Here is a 19,420-nt window from a genome sequence, read left to right as displayed (position 1 = left end):
ATAGTCCAATCAAAGAGAGTTTCCTTCCGGGACAGGAATCAAATGATGTTCATGTTCTAGACCCATCCAAACAGAACAGGCCAGACCCCACCCATTAGGAAACGCAGGCACTAAGGAGAGTTCACCAACTGGGCCCCATAAGGCACCATTAATTTCCCTTGGTTTGGGTTGTGGAAAGAGATCTATCTGAACCGCCCCTTGATTAGCTCCAAATCCGGCATCAGATCTATCCTGCAAGGGTCCACCTGAGCTGGCTTTCAGGGCCCATCTACGAGTCTCCCACCTTTTATGCCTTGTTCTTAAAAATTCAAATCAGCCTAGCTTTTCTTTGGCAGGCAAAATAAGTTTAACTTTCAACAATGGCCTTTTTCCTAACAAAAGCACTCTTTCAAATATCAAGATCACTTGATCAAAAAAAAAAAGAAAGGCCAAACACTGCTGTAGTTCTATTATTATGGCCGTAGCAATACGGCAACCTATGTCATAATAAATATAAAAGAGATTGTTATTACCAAATATTTCGTTGAACATCTTCGAATAGAAATATCAGTCATCATATTGGTTGAAATATAGTGGACGAAAGGAACACAATGCAAATGTTACTCATAATCAACTAAATGTAAGATTTTATAAATTGTCATATTGATAAAACAAACAAAAATATATTACGAATGCAGTCATGATAGGATGGTGATATACTACTGCACTACTAAAATCTGGATCCAAGGAACAAGATGAATTTGGCGTCACCTAATCCAACACCACTATCATGTTATAAAAATATGTTGTAATGTCAAAGTAGTTACATGATCCAAGGCCAAGACTTAGTATCTAAGTTCTATTTTCATATTTTTTGTTGTTGTTATTGTTGTTGTTGGTAAATTGCCGTATTGCATGTCATATTCCACAGGTCGCAGATTCACCGCCATCTTATTAACCCCTTTCATGTCACGAGATATGCACGTGCTCTTCTCCGTTGCGGGCTTGTTGCCGAGTATGGCAACCAGAATCCATAGCGGAAGTTTGGCTCTGGCGTGCCATTTGTCCGTGTATTGACTATTAGAGAGAGAGAGAGAGAGAGAGAGAGAGCTTACGTCACCCTCGCCTTCTATTATCCCCTTTTTTTTCCCCTCTTCCTCCGAGGCTCTCTTATCGTTAAAAGCTTGGGCCTTGCTGCTCTCCTTCCGCCCCTTTTCCCGTTCACGCTTCCAAGACCTGGAAATTTCTCCAGGTATCTTCCTCTCCATCTCTTCCTGCTTTTTTGGCGATTTATGCCGATCTTCCTCTCCATCTCTTCCTGCTTTTTGGGGGATTTATGCCGATTTTTATGCACTTTTCCACACGAGGCATGTGATTTCGTATGGTTTCGTGTCTATTTAATCTGGTATCTTCATTTCGTTTGCTCCAAGATGCGATTTTTCTCTTGCAGGTTGACATTATTTTTGATTTGTGGTTTCTTAGTTATTGTTTTGTGCTATTCATCTTATCTACCTAAATCTGTTAGTTTGAAGCGCACCAAGATTAATTTTTGGATTGATTTATTGCCGTATTGTGCTTCTTATTTTGATTTTTTGCCCCTACTTGAATTTTTTCTTTCTTTCCTTAAGGTGTCTGTTATACCTCATTGGTTTTTTAGGGTTGAGGAGCTGTGAAAATGGAACCCTAGAAACTTATGCAATCATGTGGCTAGTCAGTGAACGAAGAAAAAACTAAATAGATGGCCGGGTTGTTGTCTGTGAAGCTATATTTTCTTGTAGCACATGCTTGTGGTGTGGGCAGAACTTACAGATTTCATGTTGTCAAGCAATAAAATTGATGAATTGGTCTAGTAATACTTGATTTCTTTTTGGAAAATTTTCATGAACCAGTCTTATTATTTTAAGTTAATGAGCACACTTGACATCTATTCTCCTACCAGAAATTCCGTTCTTGCCTTATTAACTTGTCATATGTTTTAGTTGAAGGAAATGCTTACCATGGCACTTTATTTAGTTGGCATCGAAAGCATCTGTTTGACTTGATGTATGGATCGGGTTCTTTGTGGCTCATCTAGCAATTTTTTTGCTTTGTTACATACGGTCTCCCACAGTGTTTTGGTGCGAAATGGGCATGACTTCATTTTGCTTTCCCCCCTCACTCAAGGTAGGATTTTCCATCCTGTGGCATGCTATTTAATCTTGCAATGTAGATCAATAAAAAGTCTCTTGCCAAGTAGAATGCTAGTATTCAGCAACCCACATATCATCAGTAAGTTGCCCTCTACTGCAGGCTAAAAAGTTATAATGGTCAAGCTAACTTTTTTTTTAATTTAAATTATGGGGCCTTCCTTTATGCCAAATTTAGTGTATTTTACCAGGGCCCATCCCAATAAATGCGAAGCTTTTCTTGGAAAAAATATATACATCAACTTCTAAATAGGCTCTGTAAAACAGAATGGCGAATAAATGCTAGGCTTTTATTGCAGTTGATGATTATTCTTGGAGGTATTTAAGGAGACATGTTAATGATTTATATCTAACCTATTCTTAAAGTGTTCGTATGGCTATGTACTTCTATGTTTAGTATGCTTGTAATGTTTATTATATTTAAAAAATATGCCACCGTAATTTTAAGCAGATTGTTATTTCTGTGCCTCAGAAATTATCATGTTTCTTGAGTGGTTACTCGTCTCTGCAAGGGGGGGTCGACAAGTGCATGATTAGTGGAGTGGAGGAGCTGTTTAGGGAGATGAAGGTCTGTGATAAAATGTATAAGGTAGTAGGTGTCACAAGTAAAACCTTTTTTTTTTGTGTGTTTTCTCATGTGCTGATGAACAACATTAAATTCTAAACTAGGGCAATGCTTAACTGAAAAGTTTGAAGATCTGATTGAGAGAGGAGATTATGATACAAAATTTTCTGACTCTATTTTAATTGAGATATTTTTTGCAAGCTTATTATAACACTGGAGCTTAAATTATTGCAGCAGGTGCTCTTATCCACATGTCTCATCATCGTTGCTGATTCAATGTTTGCTGCATGGTGTCTTACCATCCATTTTGGAGTGAAGGCTCATAAATGATTGCCATTGGAAGGAAGTTACAAGTGTTTGATTAATGCATAATTTCTTCCATTGCATCTCCACGCCATCTCATAAAAATAGCTAAGACGGGTGCTCTCTGTTGTGTGGCCGCCGGGCCACATGGACCAAAATCCAATACAGCCAGTAGAGACTGTTCCATGGATCCAAGCGAACCTCATTGGCAAATGAATTCAAGCTTCTCCCCTCCTCTGTCGAGGAGATGGGATTGTAGGTTTCAATCAGATGGATTATCTCATAGGGTTCATGAAGCTCCCATATATGGGTCATCATTATCATCACACAGTAAGGGAAGTAGAAGTGGTGTCAGCAGCGACCAGTACCCAAATCATTACCATTCAGTGTCTGATGGGGCACTTTCTTATTTAGGGAGTCCGTCTGATAATTTGCAGGTACCTGGGTGGACACCACCTGTGCGAAGATATGATCTTGGCGAGTTTACACCTGTAGGAGGTAATTCATGCTCCCTAATTTCCTAATGGTAATTTATGACAATAAGTTAGAATTGCTTCAGTTCGCTTTTAATTTTAATATGATAACTACTCTTGTTTGTCCTTTCATTTTTTGTTGTGGCCAGTGGCTACAACCTTAAATTTCTTTGTCTATCTACTCATTCTGAAGGCTGCAACTTGCAGGTTTGACATGCGAATCTTACAGGAGAAAAATCAAGATAGATAGGGTAAAAATAATTTTCATATTGGAATAATATGACTGATTTTTGCTGGGTCACTATAATTTGGATGGGAAAGGATTGTAGAGCAAACTGAATATGATCATGAGGGTGGGTTGATGTGAACGAATGCTGACTTAGAGGCTCGCTGACCATTGACTCCTTGGAAATGGCTCGACATTATGATGTCTCAGAGAGAGAGGTATAAGTAGGTGTGGCAAAATAGCTGAACAGCTCGAGGTCAGCTTGGGACTAGCCTAGAACAGGCTCGGTTTAACCTTGGTTTGAGACTAAATGAACCAAGCTTGAATTAGCAGTTGAGGCTCGAAAATAATTTCAAGCCAAGCCAAAAAATACCCAGCACGTTCAAGATTGGCTCAATAAGGCTCGGTTTTCTATAGAGCAGCATAATCAATAGCATTTTTGGTATTTTTTTTTCTAAACTTCTGCTTTATAATTAAGATTTTGATTTGCATATGTTTTAACATTTGAATCCATTAAATGTTAATTCAGAATAACCGAGCTTGAACCAGGCTTGAAATCAAGCTTGAACCAGGCTTGAAATCAAGCTGAACCAAGATTGGTTCGAGCTTGAATTAATTTCTGGCTTGGTTTAGGATTTACAACCTACTCGTTTAGGCATGTTTTCAGCTTAGTTGGGAATTAGACTCAAATTGAGTTCAAGATAGTAGCGGACAAACCAAGCTTGAACAAGCATTTCAAGCTCCAAATCAATTTCAAGCGAGCTTGATGAAACCGAGGGTTGATGAAGCTCGGCTCGATGAAGCTCGGCTCATTTACACCCCTAGGTGTAAGAGGCAATAGATGGACATGTGAAGGAGGATCAGGGGAGCAAACTCTCTTTTCATCTTTCTAACATAAAATTTTCAATCGTCATTTGCTGCATGTGTATCTTGTGCTGGACTTTGTTTCACTGCAGCATTTTGGTCTCAGAACATATTTTCGTGCCCTTTGACTTAGGAGCTAACCTTCTATATCATCTAGCGAGTGCTGGTTTTCTAGATTGCAAAGATGGTTCATAGAATCTGTAGGGATTTTGGGGTCACTTTATTGTACGTCATGCCTTAAATCTCAATTCCCTTTGATAAGCATGTTGATAAGCAGGATTTCTGTTAGATAATGTGACACCAAGGTTCATGCTGGGCAGGTGTCTAACTGTCTAGTTAATTTTTACCTGTTTAGGATGTTGTTGACTGGTTTCATTATAGTGACATTCCTCATGCATTTTCTTATCTATTCTATGCATTGATTTGGACTACGTAGCATGTGCATCGCATGCAATAATTTATTAATAGCTTCTTGTAAGTTGATAAAAAAGGAAATTATAATGTTGCACTTAGGTCGGGGGATGATATCGAGGACAAAAAACCTTGTAATTGATAAAGAGAAGAATGGACCAACTTGTCAATCATTGTCAGGCTTAAGAGAATAAAAAGAATGGAGAAGGGATGTTTGTGCTTGGGTGCATTTGTGCATGAATATGTGGGTTTATGGTTGTGAATGTATGAGTGCATCTATCCCTCTCATTTCTTGGTTAGATATTGCCGAAGTGACTATGGGGATTTTGGAAGTTGTATTACTGGTGAGTGGCGACCCTCTGGTTTGTGGAGAGGCTTTGATACTTTACAAATATGCTTCAAAATTGGCATCAAAGTTAAGAATATGTATGTTTGCAGCATGTACATTTTTCTTGTGCCCTTTCATGATTGCATGCTTGCATGTGTTTGTGTTTTCTGTTCAGGGTAAGCATATAACACTAGCAGGAACTAGCGAAACTGGGTCATTTATATGCCATCTGGTGCCTCAAGAGATATATTCTGGTCTGAATTTTGAATTCTTTCCAAATCACATCATAATGGTAATAAGCTACTGTCCGGGTGACTTTTTTAAAAAGATATATAGTTTTGCATTCTACTGTTTGGCTGTCTATTTTTGCCATTGATAAGCTTGATCTCGCTTTTGGGATACTTTGATTAAGAAATATTTGGCAAATGATGGTAATATGTGCACCCTCTTAGGAAACATTAACTTGAGGAAACTAGTTGTCATTATTTTTCTGATCTCTCTCTTTAGGACACTTTTTACAGATTTTAACCTAGGAAGATGTATGACTTTGGAGGTAGACTTAGTACGTTATTGCTCATTATAATAGTTTATGCAATTTTATGCTTAGGGTCTTGCTTTTTTTTTTTTAATAGAAAAATTTGCATGTGAACATACCATAAGGTTTCAAGCTTTTGGGTGCCTTTCATTAAGAAGCCAAGGAAGCTAATGAAGAGAACTCATTGGATGAATATAGAAGAAAATTGTTGATGAAAGACTTCCTAATGTGCAAGAGGAATGGATCAGTAGATGTATTGGAGGAAGAACTCAAGAGCATTAAATGTATGGAGCTAGAAGCCTAAATTTGGAAGGCAATTGGATTACGAAGGAGGACATTGATTTTTATGTAAAGGAAAAAGTGTTGTAAGCTGAAGGTATTGCATATTGTCTCCTAATTTAGGTTATTAAGGATATGTTGTAAGGGGAGATAGTTGTGAGTGGCGTAAAGAGAATGTAGTTTTTTAATGCAGTGACAGTTGTTCAAGAGTAGAGTTTGACTTTGGGATGTTGTCGATGATGGTAAGGAGGCTGTTTAGGACCTCTTCCTTGGGGGATGTACCATTTGTTGAGTCAAACCTTTAGCCATTGCACTACTAAGATGGGAAGGACAAAAGAAGCGAGGGATTTTAGAATGAGTAGTGTTACCTTTAGCCATTGACGGTGGCCCTCAAGGTGATTACTATGTGATTGAAGTCAGCTATGGATATCTAGTTCGCCTACACCAAGATCATTTTTTGTATTAGAAAGTGAACAAAGAAAAAGCTTATAATCGATTTGGCCTTTTATTGACTATTAATGTACATCAATGCAAACTACAAACTGTATAAATTTTAACAAAGATGATGCAATATACAACTAGCTAGTTTGTAGCATGGGAAAGTTGGATGGCGGAATTGGATAAAGTTACTTAGAATTTTAATTTATTTCTGTTTGGCTAAAGTTGGGTCTAGTCTATTACCAGCCAAGATGAAAAACGGTGACCAAGTTTTCATTAAAAAAGAAAAACAGTGACCAAGTGAATGATCTAATATCTATAGCTTGCTTTGATTTTGTTGACATGGATCAATTATGGACAACTTTATTCAGAAAGCCATTTCATTAGCCATGTAGGATTAAAAAACTAGGTCTCGAACAACCAAAGTGATACTAGGTTAGGTGACTTATGCAACATGAAATATCCAACTGATATTTTGCTTCTGGGTACGAAGCATATACTATGTTGCTCATCAAGTACTTTAGGTTTGATGAGGTCGGTCACTTGGGAAACAGAACTTGTTAAGAAAAATTAAAGAGAAGACAAAGAGTAGAAGGCTATCCTTGCCCTTCCCATGTATAATGTTAAAGAAATATAGTTTTATAGGTTCAGAGGACAAGGAGACAAACTTTTGATGTGCTTTTTGAGTGAAAAAGTGTTGATCCATTTGAAAATTTTTGGAAGTTTTGATTATCCTCCATTAAATATTACCCAGCAATAAAATAGTCTTATCAACATGATTTTTTCTATCACGAGTAATCTGACACTCTGTGAAGTTTTGAATGCTTGAGTTCACCTAGGCAAGGAGATTATTGATGAGATTTATATCCTTGGCAATAGTTAGGTTATAATGTTCAACAAAATTCTCTAAATTGGGCTACAAATTCTTCCCATGAACTGCAATTCCAATGTTGAATCTGTGATAGTCTTGAATTTGTTTCAAATCTTTGATGGCCTTGAACTCGCTTCAAACTCGCTTCAGATCTTTGATGGCCTGGCATAGTTTTACATCGTCGACCTTCATCATGATCGTCACCTCTTGTCTAGAACCTATTGAGCAAATCCACATCCTTGTGCTCTTAAAATCTAATAAAGACATCAGAGGAGAAAGTATTAGGACCACGAAAGGTATGGAGCAAAAAAGCTGGAGTGTTATGGCCACACCGTGCAGTGATGTAAGCTGAGGAGGGTAAGAGCAATAATATGTGATGGTGCGGGAGTGTGTGTTGGGAAGAACTAATGTTTAGTGAACTGGGCGCATCGATCGAGTCAATCCACTTGGCTTGTTTCCTAGGAGTTCTAGTAGGTCGAGTCGCATAAAAACCCGTAATTCTGAGAAAACCATTTGACCTGTTGGGTCAAACAGCTCAGTCATTTGAACTGGCCAGTCAAATTGGTTCTGGCCCGGGACATTTTGTCTATTTAATAAAAGAAATTGAAAAAAAAATAATCTCGATCTTTCTTTTGAGGTTTTCTCTGCTCTATCTTCCTTTGCTTGGGCTGATGTGTCATAAGAGAAGTGGAGGTGAGGAGAGGCTGGGAACCAATGTGGTGGGCCGAACTACAATATGATTTTCTCCTTGACCCTCTCTTTCTTTGGAGCGTGACTCTGATAGCTCGATGCTTGGCTGTCACCAAATTCTTTCTTGTAGGATCATTTGGTCACATGGTAAGAAATACTTGGTGTTTTTATATGGTTTTTCAGGATGTGAAGTAGATGAACTTGGTTTGGGTGGAGGTATGGATTTAATAATAAAGGCTTTGTCTGATTATAGATTTAATTATACATGATTTGTTTCTATCAGATAGGATTAGAGTTGGTATTGTTTTGGACCTTTGTAACATATGTAACTCTTCATTTTCCTTATTCTTTTACTTCTCTCATGTCCTTTATTTTTCTTATCCTTCTTTTGTTTCTCTTCCCATACGCCGTGCCTTCTTTCCCATTTCTCCATTTTGTAATGAAAATGGAAAGCAGCATTGTTCTGAAATTAAATTAGAACTAAGCCTATTTTAACTATTAAGCCTAATTTTTCTGTTCCTTCAATTATGTCTCTTTGTGGCTTCTTGGTTTAGATCTATCCAGTTGCAGATTTAAGATATCAAAGTCCAACTTTTATTTGATAAACCTGAAATAAAATGTTAGGGCCCTTGCGTTTCACATCAGCTGGTCGGTTCAAATTTCAAAAAGCGACTAGGGGTTACTCTCATCAAAGTTTTGAGGAAGGCACATAAATCACTTAATTGTTTAGGGCTAATCAAGAGATATCATTTCTTGCGCCTTGGGTGCAAGTTTACCATAAAACTTGCATTCATCGTTAAAGAATGTAAATTCATTGTTATGCTTCGTGAGATTGAAGGTGTGTGTCAAATAATCATAGCTTTGAACTGCAATTTTAACCTCCGACAAACATTGTAACTGGTTGTCACTGAAAGGATTATCAACTGATTATGGAATCAGTTTGTGGTTGAAATCTTTTCAAGCAGCAGTAATCGGAAGCCCATCCTACAAGACTTTCTTTTGTTACCAAATGACTACTTTTCAGGATTCAGCCACTCTTACTGCTTGTTTACATGCTTTAAGTTGGTATCATTATGTTCATTCTCACCTATATTAAGTCTTCTTTCTTCTGTCTTATTATCTCTTGGTGGCTTTTTTCTATTAGTAGTCATGCTTAGCTCTCTGTGCACTCAGCTAGGGATTGATCTCAGTTCTTCAATATGCAGGTGGATTCTGCTGACATTCTCATTTTTTTAGTTAACAACATAACATTATGTTACCTTCTGATTGCCAAATTCTTCTACAATTGATTGATTCAACTCAATCATGATGACATAAGAGCTCGAATTGTGCTTATACTCTTCCTCTGACCATTACGATATTGTTTCATAATTGCATTTAACTATTTTCTGCATTTGAATTCCTATAATTTGGCATTTGTTGGTGGCAGCGTATGGTAATTTTTCTTGTCGAGTGTATTCAGACATGATCTGTTGAGGTATGTATTTATATTGTGTGTTTAGGTTTCATAAGTGTCACAGAAACACAGCCCCAAAGCTTGAGCTGTTGAAAGGAGGACCAGCCTGGCTAATAAACCAATGTAGCATCCTTTTTATTGGTCAATGTGGGACTATGACATTAGGCATACCTTAACCTATGTTAGAGAGAGAATATTTTAATAAACCATAAGCATGCATACCTTCTTCTTGCTACTGTTTCATAAACTTTTCGGATCTATTCATCTTTTTGATGAATTGGCCATTGGACAGACATGTCTTAACAAAATACATTTTTGCATGAATGGGTTTCTCATATAGCTTTTCCATGGCAATACTACCCTTGGATGGATCGTCAAATTATGGTGTTGAACTTGCTCTCCAACTAAGATTGCTTTTTGTCTTAACGTCTACTACCGTTCCCTGTTCCTTTGAGCTTGAGCTGTGAGCAAAAGAGCAAAAAATATTCATTATTTTTTTAAATTGGAACCTCATTATTCCTCTTGGATGTAAAGGTTATGGCATCATGAATTAACCTCCCTGCTTCAAATACTAATAATTTTAGTAATGCCCCTGCTTATTCCACTATGCAAACGTTCTTACATACACAGACTTGCAAGAGTACATGCATACATGTCTACATTCATTTGTGTTTATGTTGTTGTCTTGTCAATGAGACTTGAAGATCTACTTTTCTTACCTTAAGCACTTAACATCTGAGGTGTAAGAACACATTATTAACATACAGTTAGCACCCCAAATTCATTGTTCCCTGAATTGTTATATCTTGCCTATATCATTCATAGTAATGTTACGCCCACACTTCTACCTATGTTTTGCCTGGTTGACTTGGGCCTTTAAAGAGTTTGGAATTATAAGAATTATCTTCTGACCTAAGTGTTAGAGGAAGACCACTGGGACTTCAGAATTTTAGTCCATTCCATACCTTCCTGATTTGTATATTATTAATTTTGTGTGCATAAAAATGATCTGGATCTTCCTGTAGCTAATTGTCTTAGCAAAAATCCTTGTAATTTTATATTTTGGTGATGAGGAGGCTGCTACTTACATCCTCAATTAGTGAATATTGATTATCTGGATTTAGGGAGGATTAAGAAGTGTTTTGTATAAACTAGCATTTTCATGTTGTGGCAGTATGGAATTCGGTTGGGCATGGTGAGGAAGATTAGATTGTTTTCTTACTATCTAGAGTTTGATTTGGAGGTGAAGATAAGTAGAAAACTTTGAGAAAAGAACATATAGGAGGCTAGAAATTAGTTGGTTGGGCATGTGTTCCTTTGTTTCTTTGTTCTGCTTCTGCTGCATTTTTTTTTCAAAAAAAAAAAAAAAAATTCCTACTGGCAATGTCAATGTTTGTAAAGAGCTTGGAATGTTTCACAAGTTCTTAGTTCTTAGTTCATAATTTGTTCATTTACTTAAGTTTGAAGGTTGCCTGATCTTGTAATAGGGTATGGTCAACAGTGCGATTCTGTTTAAGTGGGTCTGATTCATCTAAGCTGTGGGCTGAGGTCCTTTTCATGTGGTTATATTGATATATGGGACCAAGCTGTCAACTTGATTGAACTCGTTAATCTTGGTGGGTGACTAGATGTTATACAGACCTGAGTGATCTTATCAAAGGGATATTTGATTTAAGATAGTTGCTTTCAGTGCCTGATGTCTGCTGACCTGCAGATGGCAACTGGATGCAAAATTAAGTTTGATAGTTCTCTCTCTCTCTAGGTTTGAAACATAATCATAATAAGCTGTGAATAATGTACTGAAAGCATTTCTTTTGGTGTTTAATTGAAGATCTTGTGAGGGCTTTAGTCTGAATTAAACATGAAAAATATTTAATGAACCTTTTTTTGAAGTGCATTCTCCGTTCTTCTTTTAACTTGTAAATCTTGTTTGTCTACCAATAGAAAAGGCTTGTAGATAGAGTTCTACCCTGTCATTTCAAGTTATTCTTTATCATTCAACTAATCTTTAATTTGTTCTACATAATTAGGAGCAAGGCTCGAGACTTCTGTATTTTCTAGGTCTAATGAGGTACGCTTTTAAACTCCCATTACCTAAATTTCAGTGTACCGATGCTTTTTTTCTTCAAAATGTTGTGTGGTGGCTTCACACAATCTCTTACCAATGAGCATCCTTTTTTTGGCATTCCTGGTTGCAGAGGCACTTTGGTGCTTTAAACAATTATGGCTCTGCATCCCCACTTCCAGACTCTAGTCGATGGGCATCCACTAGCAAGCAGCCAAACTTCTTCCCGCCTCGCAATTTTTCTGGCAGACGCTCATTCATGTCGAAACCTGTTTATCCGCTCGTTTTCCGGAATCCTGTTTCAGATGCCGAAGCCTTTGGAATGGCTGAAACCAGTAGTGGTGGCAGGATGACTCCTGGAGATGATGTCAGGACTTTTCCCATATGGCCTGAGAACATTTTGAGCCCAGACCTCAAGTTCCGGAAAACGATAACAGAACTCCAAAAGACAGAAGCTTCTCCAGAACCCAACACGAGCTCAAGGAGGGAAGGATTCAGATGGAGCAATGCCAGCAGTTATGATTTTGCATATGATGGAGATGTGATCGACATCACAGATCATATCATTGTAGAGAATCAAAGGTGCCTTAATAATTCACCAAGATATCAGAAATGTGGGTTATGCGAGAGGTTATTGTGGCAGAAGTCTCCATGGAGCTCTAACCGGATTGTCAGAAGCAGTGATATGCCAGTTGCTGGGGTACTGCCATGCCACCATGTTTTTCATGCAGATTGCTTGGAAGAGACTACTCCCAAGAGCCAAATCCATGAGCCTCCATGCCCTTTATGCCTGAAAACTGTTGGCAGTGAAGGATCTACATCATTTTCAGAACCCTTGCAGGTTGCTCTGAGATCCATCCGCAGAAGCCAGGGTATGAACATTCCTTCCAACGGTGGAGGGAACTCATCTCAGAGTGGGGGCGATTTGAGGCGAAATCAGTCTCTCCCAAGGTCACGACATGGAGGTTCATTGACCAGGAGCCACTTCAAGAAGCGGTTTTCCTTCAAGGGAAGGATGGGGAAAGATCTCTTTGGGACAAAAATATTTAGGAGGACTGGGTCATCCTCATCTTCATTGCCAAAAGATGATCCTAACCAAGCCAGGAACGGGAGGTCTCACCAATCCTCAGGCTAGATGGGATTGTAGAAATGGTCATACATTCAGCTGCAGGTCAGTCTTTGTTTTTGTTGTGTTTTGGGATAGAGTGCCCATGCAGAATCTGTACTCTATTAAGTTAAAATTTTAAGCTTATAAATCTTACATAGACTTATTAGTAGACCAGTGATCAATCTTTCATTGCTGGTACTGCTGGATACTGATAGTTCTGTACTTAAACAGTGGTATCAGTGCATTGTGTGTCTGTTCTGTATGGGTCCTTCATGACATCTTGGTTTTTCTAAAATCACATGAAAATTTTCTGGGTTTCTTCTCATCTGTCAATGTTTTTGACCAACTCAAGGCGGTTAATTTTTTTGTTGAAACTTGGTTGACAATGCTTAGCTATTTGTTGGATTGTGGAGCTGTGGTGTTGGTTAAGAAGCCACAGGGTTGACATGGAAACCTGGTGAAGGAACTTTGTGAAGCCCTCTCTTTTCTCATGTGATTGTTATAATAGCCATTACTAGTCCACCTCTCCATTCAATTTGATCACGCTCAAAGGCAGGTTGCGACTTCCTTTTAATTCACCGATGCCACCCTTCCCTCCTCACCTTCATCCCGCCCTCACCCATGAAGGACCTCTCCCTCTTTCTTCTCAAGAACCCCCTAGCAACCAAGATGAGGAGAGGCATCGGAGGCTTCTGCAACGACGTCAGCTCCACATCAACTTTAAATCAGGGGAAGGCTGACGGAGATGTCTCTTGCATTGCTGAGCCATCTCTTGCCGGCTCCTGCATGGAGGAGAGCATCGAAGCGAGAGGCTTGCTTACTCTCGAGGAGATGATCTTGCAGCTGGACCTGGAAGAAGAGGTGGCAAGAAAGGCCAAGCTTGATGACCATGGCGAGCCATGCCACCGGAGGATGTCATGTGTGAACAACTTGGATATCCTGAGATCGGGGAGGAATGCACTGAATCAGCACCCTCGGTTCTCTCTCGATGGGAAGGATGCCATGTATCGGTCATCCTTTCTCAACTTTGGTGCCAGGAGAAGTGCATTTGAAGGTGGCCGGAAGTCTGTTTGTTGTTCCAGTGCATGCAGGGGTTTGTCTTCTAATGGCTATGAGGTGGACTTGGAGAGAAGTCTTTGGTTGCCACCAACTCTGGCAGGAGAGAGAGTAGTCTGGTGCAAGCCGAGTATTGTGGCCAAGCTGATGGGCCTGGATGCGGTGCCGGTGCCAGTGCCAGTGAGCGGCAGGCGTGGAAAGAAAGGATTGAATCCTTTGTTTAGCTGGAAGCAGAACCAAAGGAAGACAGGAAGGCATGAACTAGAAAAGGAGAGGCTTTTTATGGGCATGAATGGTTGGAAGGGGAGGGAGCCGCCGAGCTCATGTTTGACTACTGGTTACCGTGTGATGAACCCAATCTCCGTTGAGCCTGCGATGGGCAGAGAATATTGGCGATTCGCCCGAGTACGTTAGTTGGCCAGCATTTTGACAGGATGATATAGATGTATGAGAATTCCTGTTTCTTAATTTCTTTCCATGATAAGAATTTCTCGATTTCCTTCTGAGCACATCGGACTACATGAATGGTGATTGATAGATACCGGAGCTGATTATGTGAAAAAATTTACAGCTATATGTCAGTCTAATGGTTAAACTCCATGGATGGTCAAGGAAATTGTCCAACTTTGACAAGCTCTATCCCGCTGCTCTATCCTCTGCTGGCTGTCCAAGAGGAAAAGATACTGGCTTAAGCTTTCGAACGGCTTTCCTGGGTTGCTTTAAGAGGAGATTTACGGAAAGGATGTTAACTCAAATTGAAACCCTAGGTAAGGGCGAAACAAAGCTAGGCCAACTGCTACAGAAACTAGATCTCTAGAGGCTTATCTTTTTTCGGCCGCAGGTTTATTCTGGATGGACAATATTTCTTTTTTTCCTTCATCCTTTGCATTGAAATAACAGATTCAAATAAAAAAAAGTTGATTCAACGATGCGAACAATCAGTCGAAGGAGCGGAGCGCGGAAGGAAAGGTTGGTCATAAATTTGGAGAGTTTGCTTCTACACGGAGACGAAGACCTTCGAGAACAAATAAAGGAAAGGGAAGAAAGGGGAAAAAGGAAAGTCTAAGCGCCATATGGCTTGCTGACTCGTTCTCCCTCTCTTCCCGAAGCTATCCTTAAACAACGGCGAGATCCCCACATCCTTAGCCGAGACAAAGTCAGTCCGCGAAGAAGCAAGAGGGAGGAGCCTACGCTTGATTCGTATAGAATTGCATGATTCACCTAGAGGGGCTGGATAGACTGCTAGGGGGAGTAATACCCCGGAACGTCCAAGTCCACCTCTTCCTTTTCTCCGTCGGTGGTATGTTCTTCTTCACGTGATCGTGCTCTAGACCTATGGGACTAACAACCACGGGGGCTTGCACACACCGAGCGCTCTTGGTCAATCCTCCGAATGAACAAGCAGACCAAGGAAAGTGCTCGCTTATAGTCACACCTGTCTTTTGCCCCTGCTCAAGCGTCCCAGCCTTTACTTTAGGGGGAGGTTTGACTACTCCTTAGGAAAGATTCTTACACAGGGACTACAGGCACGAAGTGATTGACCCTAAGGAAGAAAGGCAAATCAAGGACAAGGTAAGGCACTGACAGGATATACATAGAAGAATCCCGAATAAACAACCATCCACAAATGTCGATTCATTCAAGCAAGAGAGTGCAACAATCCTTTCCTTTGACACTGGTCCCGTAAACGAGTGAAAAATGCCTTGTACAGTTTCCCTTTTCCCTTTCAGCCAGTCCAAGAGTTCAGTGTCAAAGGTCAGGAAATACAGCCCGATAAAGTGAGGCCGGAAAGACAAGCTAATGGACTCGTCTGCCCCTTGTCCCTTTCCACCAAATGCCTTAAACAAACCATACCTCAGGTGCGCTTACCCCCAGAAAAAGCCCGTAGTAGTGTCAAGAGTTTCCTCATTCTTCTCATTCTTCTTTGGCACCTACGGTAGAGATCGGAGGTATTTGGCCCCCAAAAGGGATTGGGGTTTTAGATCCTCGGGAAATCCCTTTTCTTAATACCCCTATTCTCCCTTCATCCGGAGCTGCCGTAACTTGGGCTCATCATGCTATACTCGCGGGGAAGGAAAAACGAGGGGGCCTTGAAGCCCCAGTTTTAGTTCCATGCCCCAACGAACTAGAAATGAACAAAAGATTGAGACTATGCATCTTCTGAAATTCGCAATTATAATGACATGCACTCTGCTGTCCAAACATACGCTGTATAAATATATACCAGACCTAACTATGCGGACAAGGCTAGACCCAAAAAAACCCAGCTTTGTAGGAGTCGATCAGATCCGACCATTTTACCTACGATGATGGACCCTCGTCTGTTCCTGACCATATTTGGCCTTAGTTCAAATCAGAATTAGACCTGGAAGTGGGACTCTGGCTCAATTTATTAGTTCTAATTGACATCTGAAAATTAACTAGCAGACGGAAAGCATTTTAATCTGGGCTTTGGCAATGTTTAATGTTACAGGGTTTTATTCCTGACGTGGACAGAAAATTTTGCAAGCACCTGTAATTTGCTGTCCATGTTGCTGTTTTCTTTTTCTTCTACTTCTTCGGTAACAATGTTCATGTTATAACTTGTTAACATGAGATGAACACAGTTTCTGTCGAGCCGGCAAGGGTCAAGGAAGATATATAATTCACACTAGTCTTTTGATATGATCATGATACACATGTATGGAGATCCTTGCTTCTCGATTTCTTACGAAGCCCATGAAACTACAAGAATGCGGATTATAAACTCATAACTTCATATGGTTTTTATGGTTAATTCCCTGAATGAGGAGCTTCTGGTATGATGGCCAAGGCAATTTTCCAACTTTGTTGGTGGCCACAAGCCCCCCAGTTTTAGTTCGATGTGAATAAATTAACAAATGAACAGAAGAATCAGGCTATACATCTTCTGAAATTTTGCAGATATAATGGTAAGAACTCTGTTGTCCAAGAATATGTCAAGTAAATAAAGATCATAGAGTCTATCAGTTTTGTTATACTGATGATTTGTTTGTTCATTTATCTTGGTTTCACTAAGTGACACTTCTTGGTTGAAAGCTGGCAAGCGGTAAGCTCTCGTATTTCTTCCTACATTGCATTAGACGTGCACGTCAAAAAAGCTGAAACGCATGCACAGGATGCTCACTCATGCAGGGTGGCAGCATGATGCTATCAGTGAAGTGAAATCCAAATTAATTGCACCCACCTTCAAATGGCTTTATATATGGGAACAAATGCATTATTGACCATTTTAAGAGTTTGATCCTCTCATGCTTTATTCCATGACTGAAGTGTACAAGTTATCTCTATCTCCTTAATAGAAACTTTATCAAATTGCACTCATCCCAAATTTGAGAGTCAAAAATCTAATGCAAAGATGAACGTAATTTTCTTTTATTTTTTCAAACCATGGGAAAACATGATCCTCATGATTCTGATATTATAAATTTTAGATACTTTAATTTTGTATACTTTTAATATCGTTTCCTTCACATTTTCCAAGGTATCCCACTTTTAAGGAATCTTGGATTTCTCATCCATATTTTCTTGGAAGCTCCATCTTGGGTTCAGCAACTATATGGCATTTATAAATCCTGACATGAATCTGATATAAGAATAGATGAACTTGATAATACTTTATGCATGGCATTATTCTTGCATAAATTTGGCAACCGCCCTCCGCGAGAGGAGACATCATAATTTCTAGTGCCAAGAGGTTAGGCCAGATATAGGTGGGATAAGGTCTGATCCAAAGTAATGCAGCTCCATGACATGATGCATGCAACCATTTCAAACTGGATCAAGAGGAACTAGAATCTGCACCCTAAGCATCCTAAAGGATTAAGCCTTGGACCATGCCATGGGGAACCAAGCACCTTTATTGCCTTATCCTGTTTGCTGAAAAGTGTAGTTCATGTGCAGCCTGTGAACGATTGTTCATGATGGAGACAAATTTTTGTTCTCCAAAGCTCAATATCCAAGCTGCTGTGCATTTTGCTTTTCTTATAGTAACAGTGTCCATGTTCTTTCAAAACACTACTCCATCCATTGATATAGGCATAAGGATGGGGCATATCACTTTCCTTGGATATGATGCCACACAAGAGTAGACAGAATGTTGCACCTTAATACTGTGGACAATGGACCACTCAAGAGCTGGCATGGAAAATATAGCGCTGAAGACTAAATCATGTGCACTTTATCAACTGGTAGGCATGATGGTGCTTTCAAGCCAGGTTGGAAGCTGCAAATCCTTGTTCCTCTCTAATCATGACTCATTAGCAATAGGTATGATGGTGCTTTCAAGCCAGGTTGGAAGCTGCAAATCCTTGTTCCTCTCTAATCATGACTAATTAGCACAGTTCGAGTGCCAGCTGCTGCGTTTTGGAACATTGACAAAGAAGGTTAGCTGCTGCTTAATTTCACAAATTACACAGTTGTATGGTAGGCACGAGAATCTTACACACTGCATCTGCATTGGTTAGAAAATTGCAATGAGGCCCAAACCTTGGCACTGGAAGGAAATCTGCTCAGAACCAACCATCCATGCAACATGCATGAGAAGCTTGGTGGTTCTTGCGACTGTCGCGCAATGTAGCATCACGTAGATATCATGAATTGCACCAATCTCCTAATGCCATGCAGTCGACCAGCAGTGCAACATTCTATATATTTTGGTATTCTGGGTCTGAGAGGCATTGCTCTTCATACATGTGCCAAATATTCGTGTGTACACATAATTAGGTACATAAATTTTGGTGTGCAAATTTAGATGCACCAGTTACCAGAAGGTAAGCCATTGTCCAGGAGAAGCAGCCACCATCCCAGAAAGGCCCTTGAGGTGACATGGAGCTGGGCTTCTTTCAAAAGAGAGAAGTTCTGAAAGAACGAGCAGCTGGCATGGACAATCCATCTAGATCTTGAGGGTTATTTGCTTGTCTGTTTGTTTAGAATTATTCTGTAAACGCTAACTTGGTGCACCATTATCGCATTAGGATTTAGGGCCTACACTTTTCCAAGAGGATCCTCCACGATGCAACTTTTGCACGTCTTGGAGACAAATGACTCTTCTTCGTCTCCGTGCTAAAAAGTGCCCGAGCATATTTCCAAGGTAAATGAGAGCCGTCCATCTCCGAGAGGAATGATGTGGCGGCTATATATCTATGGTGGCATAGGAGGACTCTGTGGTGCAAATGTCAAACCGCAGAAGTTATAGCAACACCAGAGATCACTACTTCATAAACAATCCTATAAGAAAATATAAATATATAAATAAATCTATCACATCCTATCAGCTTAAGTTTTTGGGACAAATGGTGGTTTGAACAAATCCATCTAAAGCACATGTGGTGGAATGTGCAAGAGCTAACAAGCTTGCATTATCGAAAACCCTAAGTTGCAGCTTCCCAAACCGGCAGCAGAATGAGGTGGGGCCACGCCAAGGCCAATTGCTGGCTCACATCGGTGTCAATGACACCAGTGGTCATCAGAGGGCAGCCATCAGCATTTGGCTCACTCCATCCACCCATACACCAGGCCCGAGCTTCGTTCCTTCCGGTGGGCTGCACATGCTTGAAAGCCTAGTGGC

The 19,420-nt window shown here is 39.9% G+C and overlaps 1 protein-coding gene across 2 annotated transcripts; it reads left to right on the top strand.

Annotated features, from left to right (window-relative positions):
• Positions 1 to 1,108: 1,108 nt before the first annotated feature.
• On the top strand, positions 1,109 to 13,045 carry LOC103702211. Of its 2 annotated transcripts, none has more exons than XM_039124417.1 (4): positions 1,109 to 1,231; positions 2,965 to 3,531; positions 11,635 to 11,675; positions 11,803 to 13,045. In XM_039124417.1, the coding sequence occupies exons 2-4, from the start codon at positions 3,219 to 3,221 to the stop codon at positions 12,802 to 12,804; spliced, it is 1,356 nt and encodes a 451-aa protein (XP_038980345.1). In that variant the 5' UTR covers positions 1,109 to 1,231; positions 2,965 to 3,218; the 3' UTR covers positions 12,805 to 13,045. The 2 variants fall into 2 exon arrangements, with proteins under 2 accessions (XP_038980345.1, XP_038980346.1); XM_039124418.1 differs by lacking the exon at positions 1,109 to 1,231 and adding an exon at positions 2,641 to 2,733.
• The last annotated feature ends 6,375 nt before the right edge of the window (positions 13,046 to 19,420 follow it).

The sequence above is a fragment of the Phoenix dactylifera genome, chromosome 3, assembly GCF_009389715.1.
Source record: "Phoenix dactylifera cultivar Barhee BC4 chromosome 3, palm_55x_up_171113_PBpolish2nd_filt_p, whole genome shotgun sequence".
In the NCBI taxonomy this organism is placed as follows: Eukaryota; Viridiplantae; Streptophyta; class Magnoliopsida; order Arecales; family Arecaceae; genus Phoenix; species Phoenix dactylifera.
The sequence above is the reverse complement of the archived record's forward strand: the minus strand, read 5'-3'. Positions and strand labels throughout refer to the sequence as shown.

Coding starts and splice junctions, on each gene's coding strand:
- LOC103702211 (XM_039124417.1), top strand. CDS start 3,219: ATGGATCCAAGCGAACCTCATTGGCAAATGAATTCAAGCTTCTCCCCT. Junction 3,532..11,634: donor CGAGTTTACACCTGTAGGAG/GTAATTCATGCT, acceptor CTACATAATTAG/GAGCAAGGCTCGAGACTTCT. Junction 11,676..11,802: donor TATTTTCTAGGTCTAATGAG/GTACGCTTTTAA, acceptor TCCTGGTTGCAG/AGGCACTTTGGTGCTTTAAA.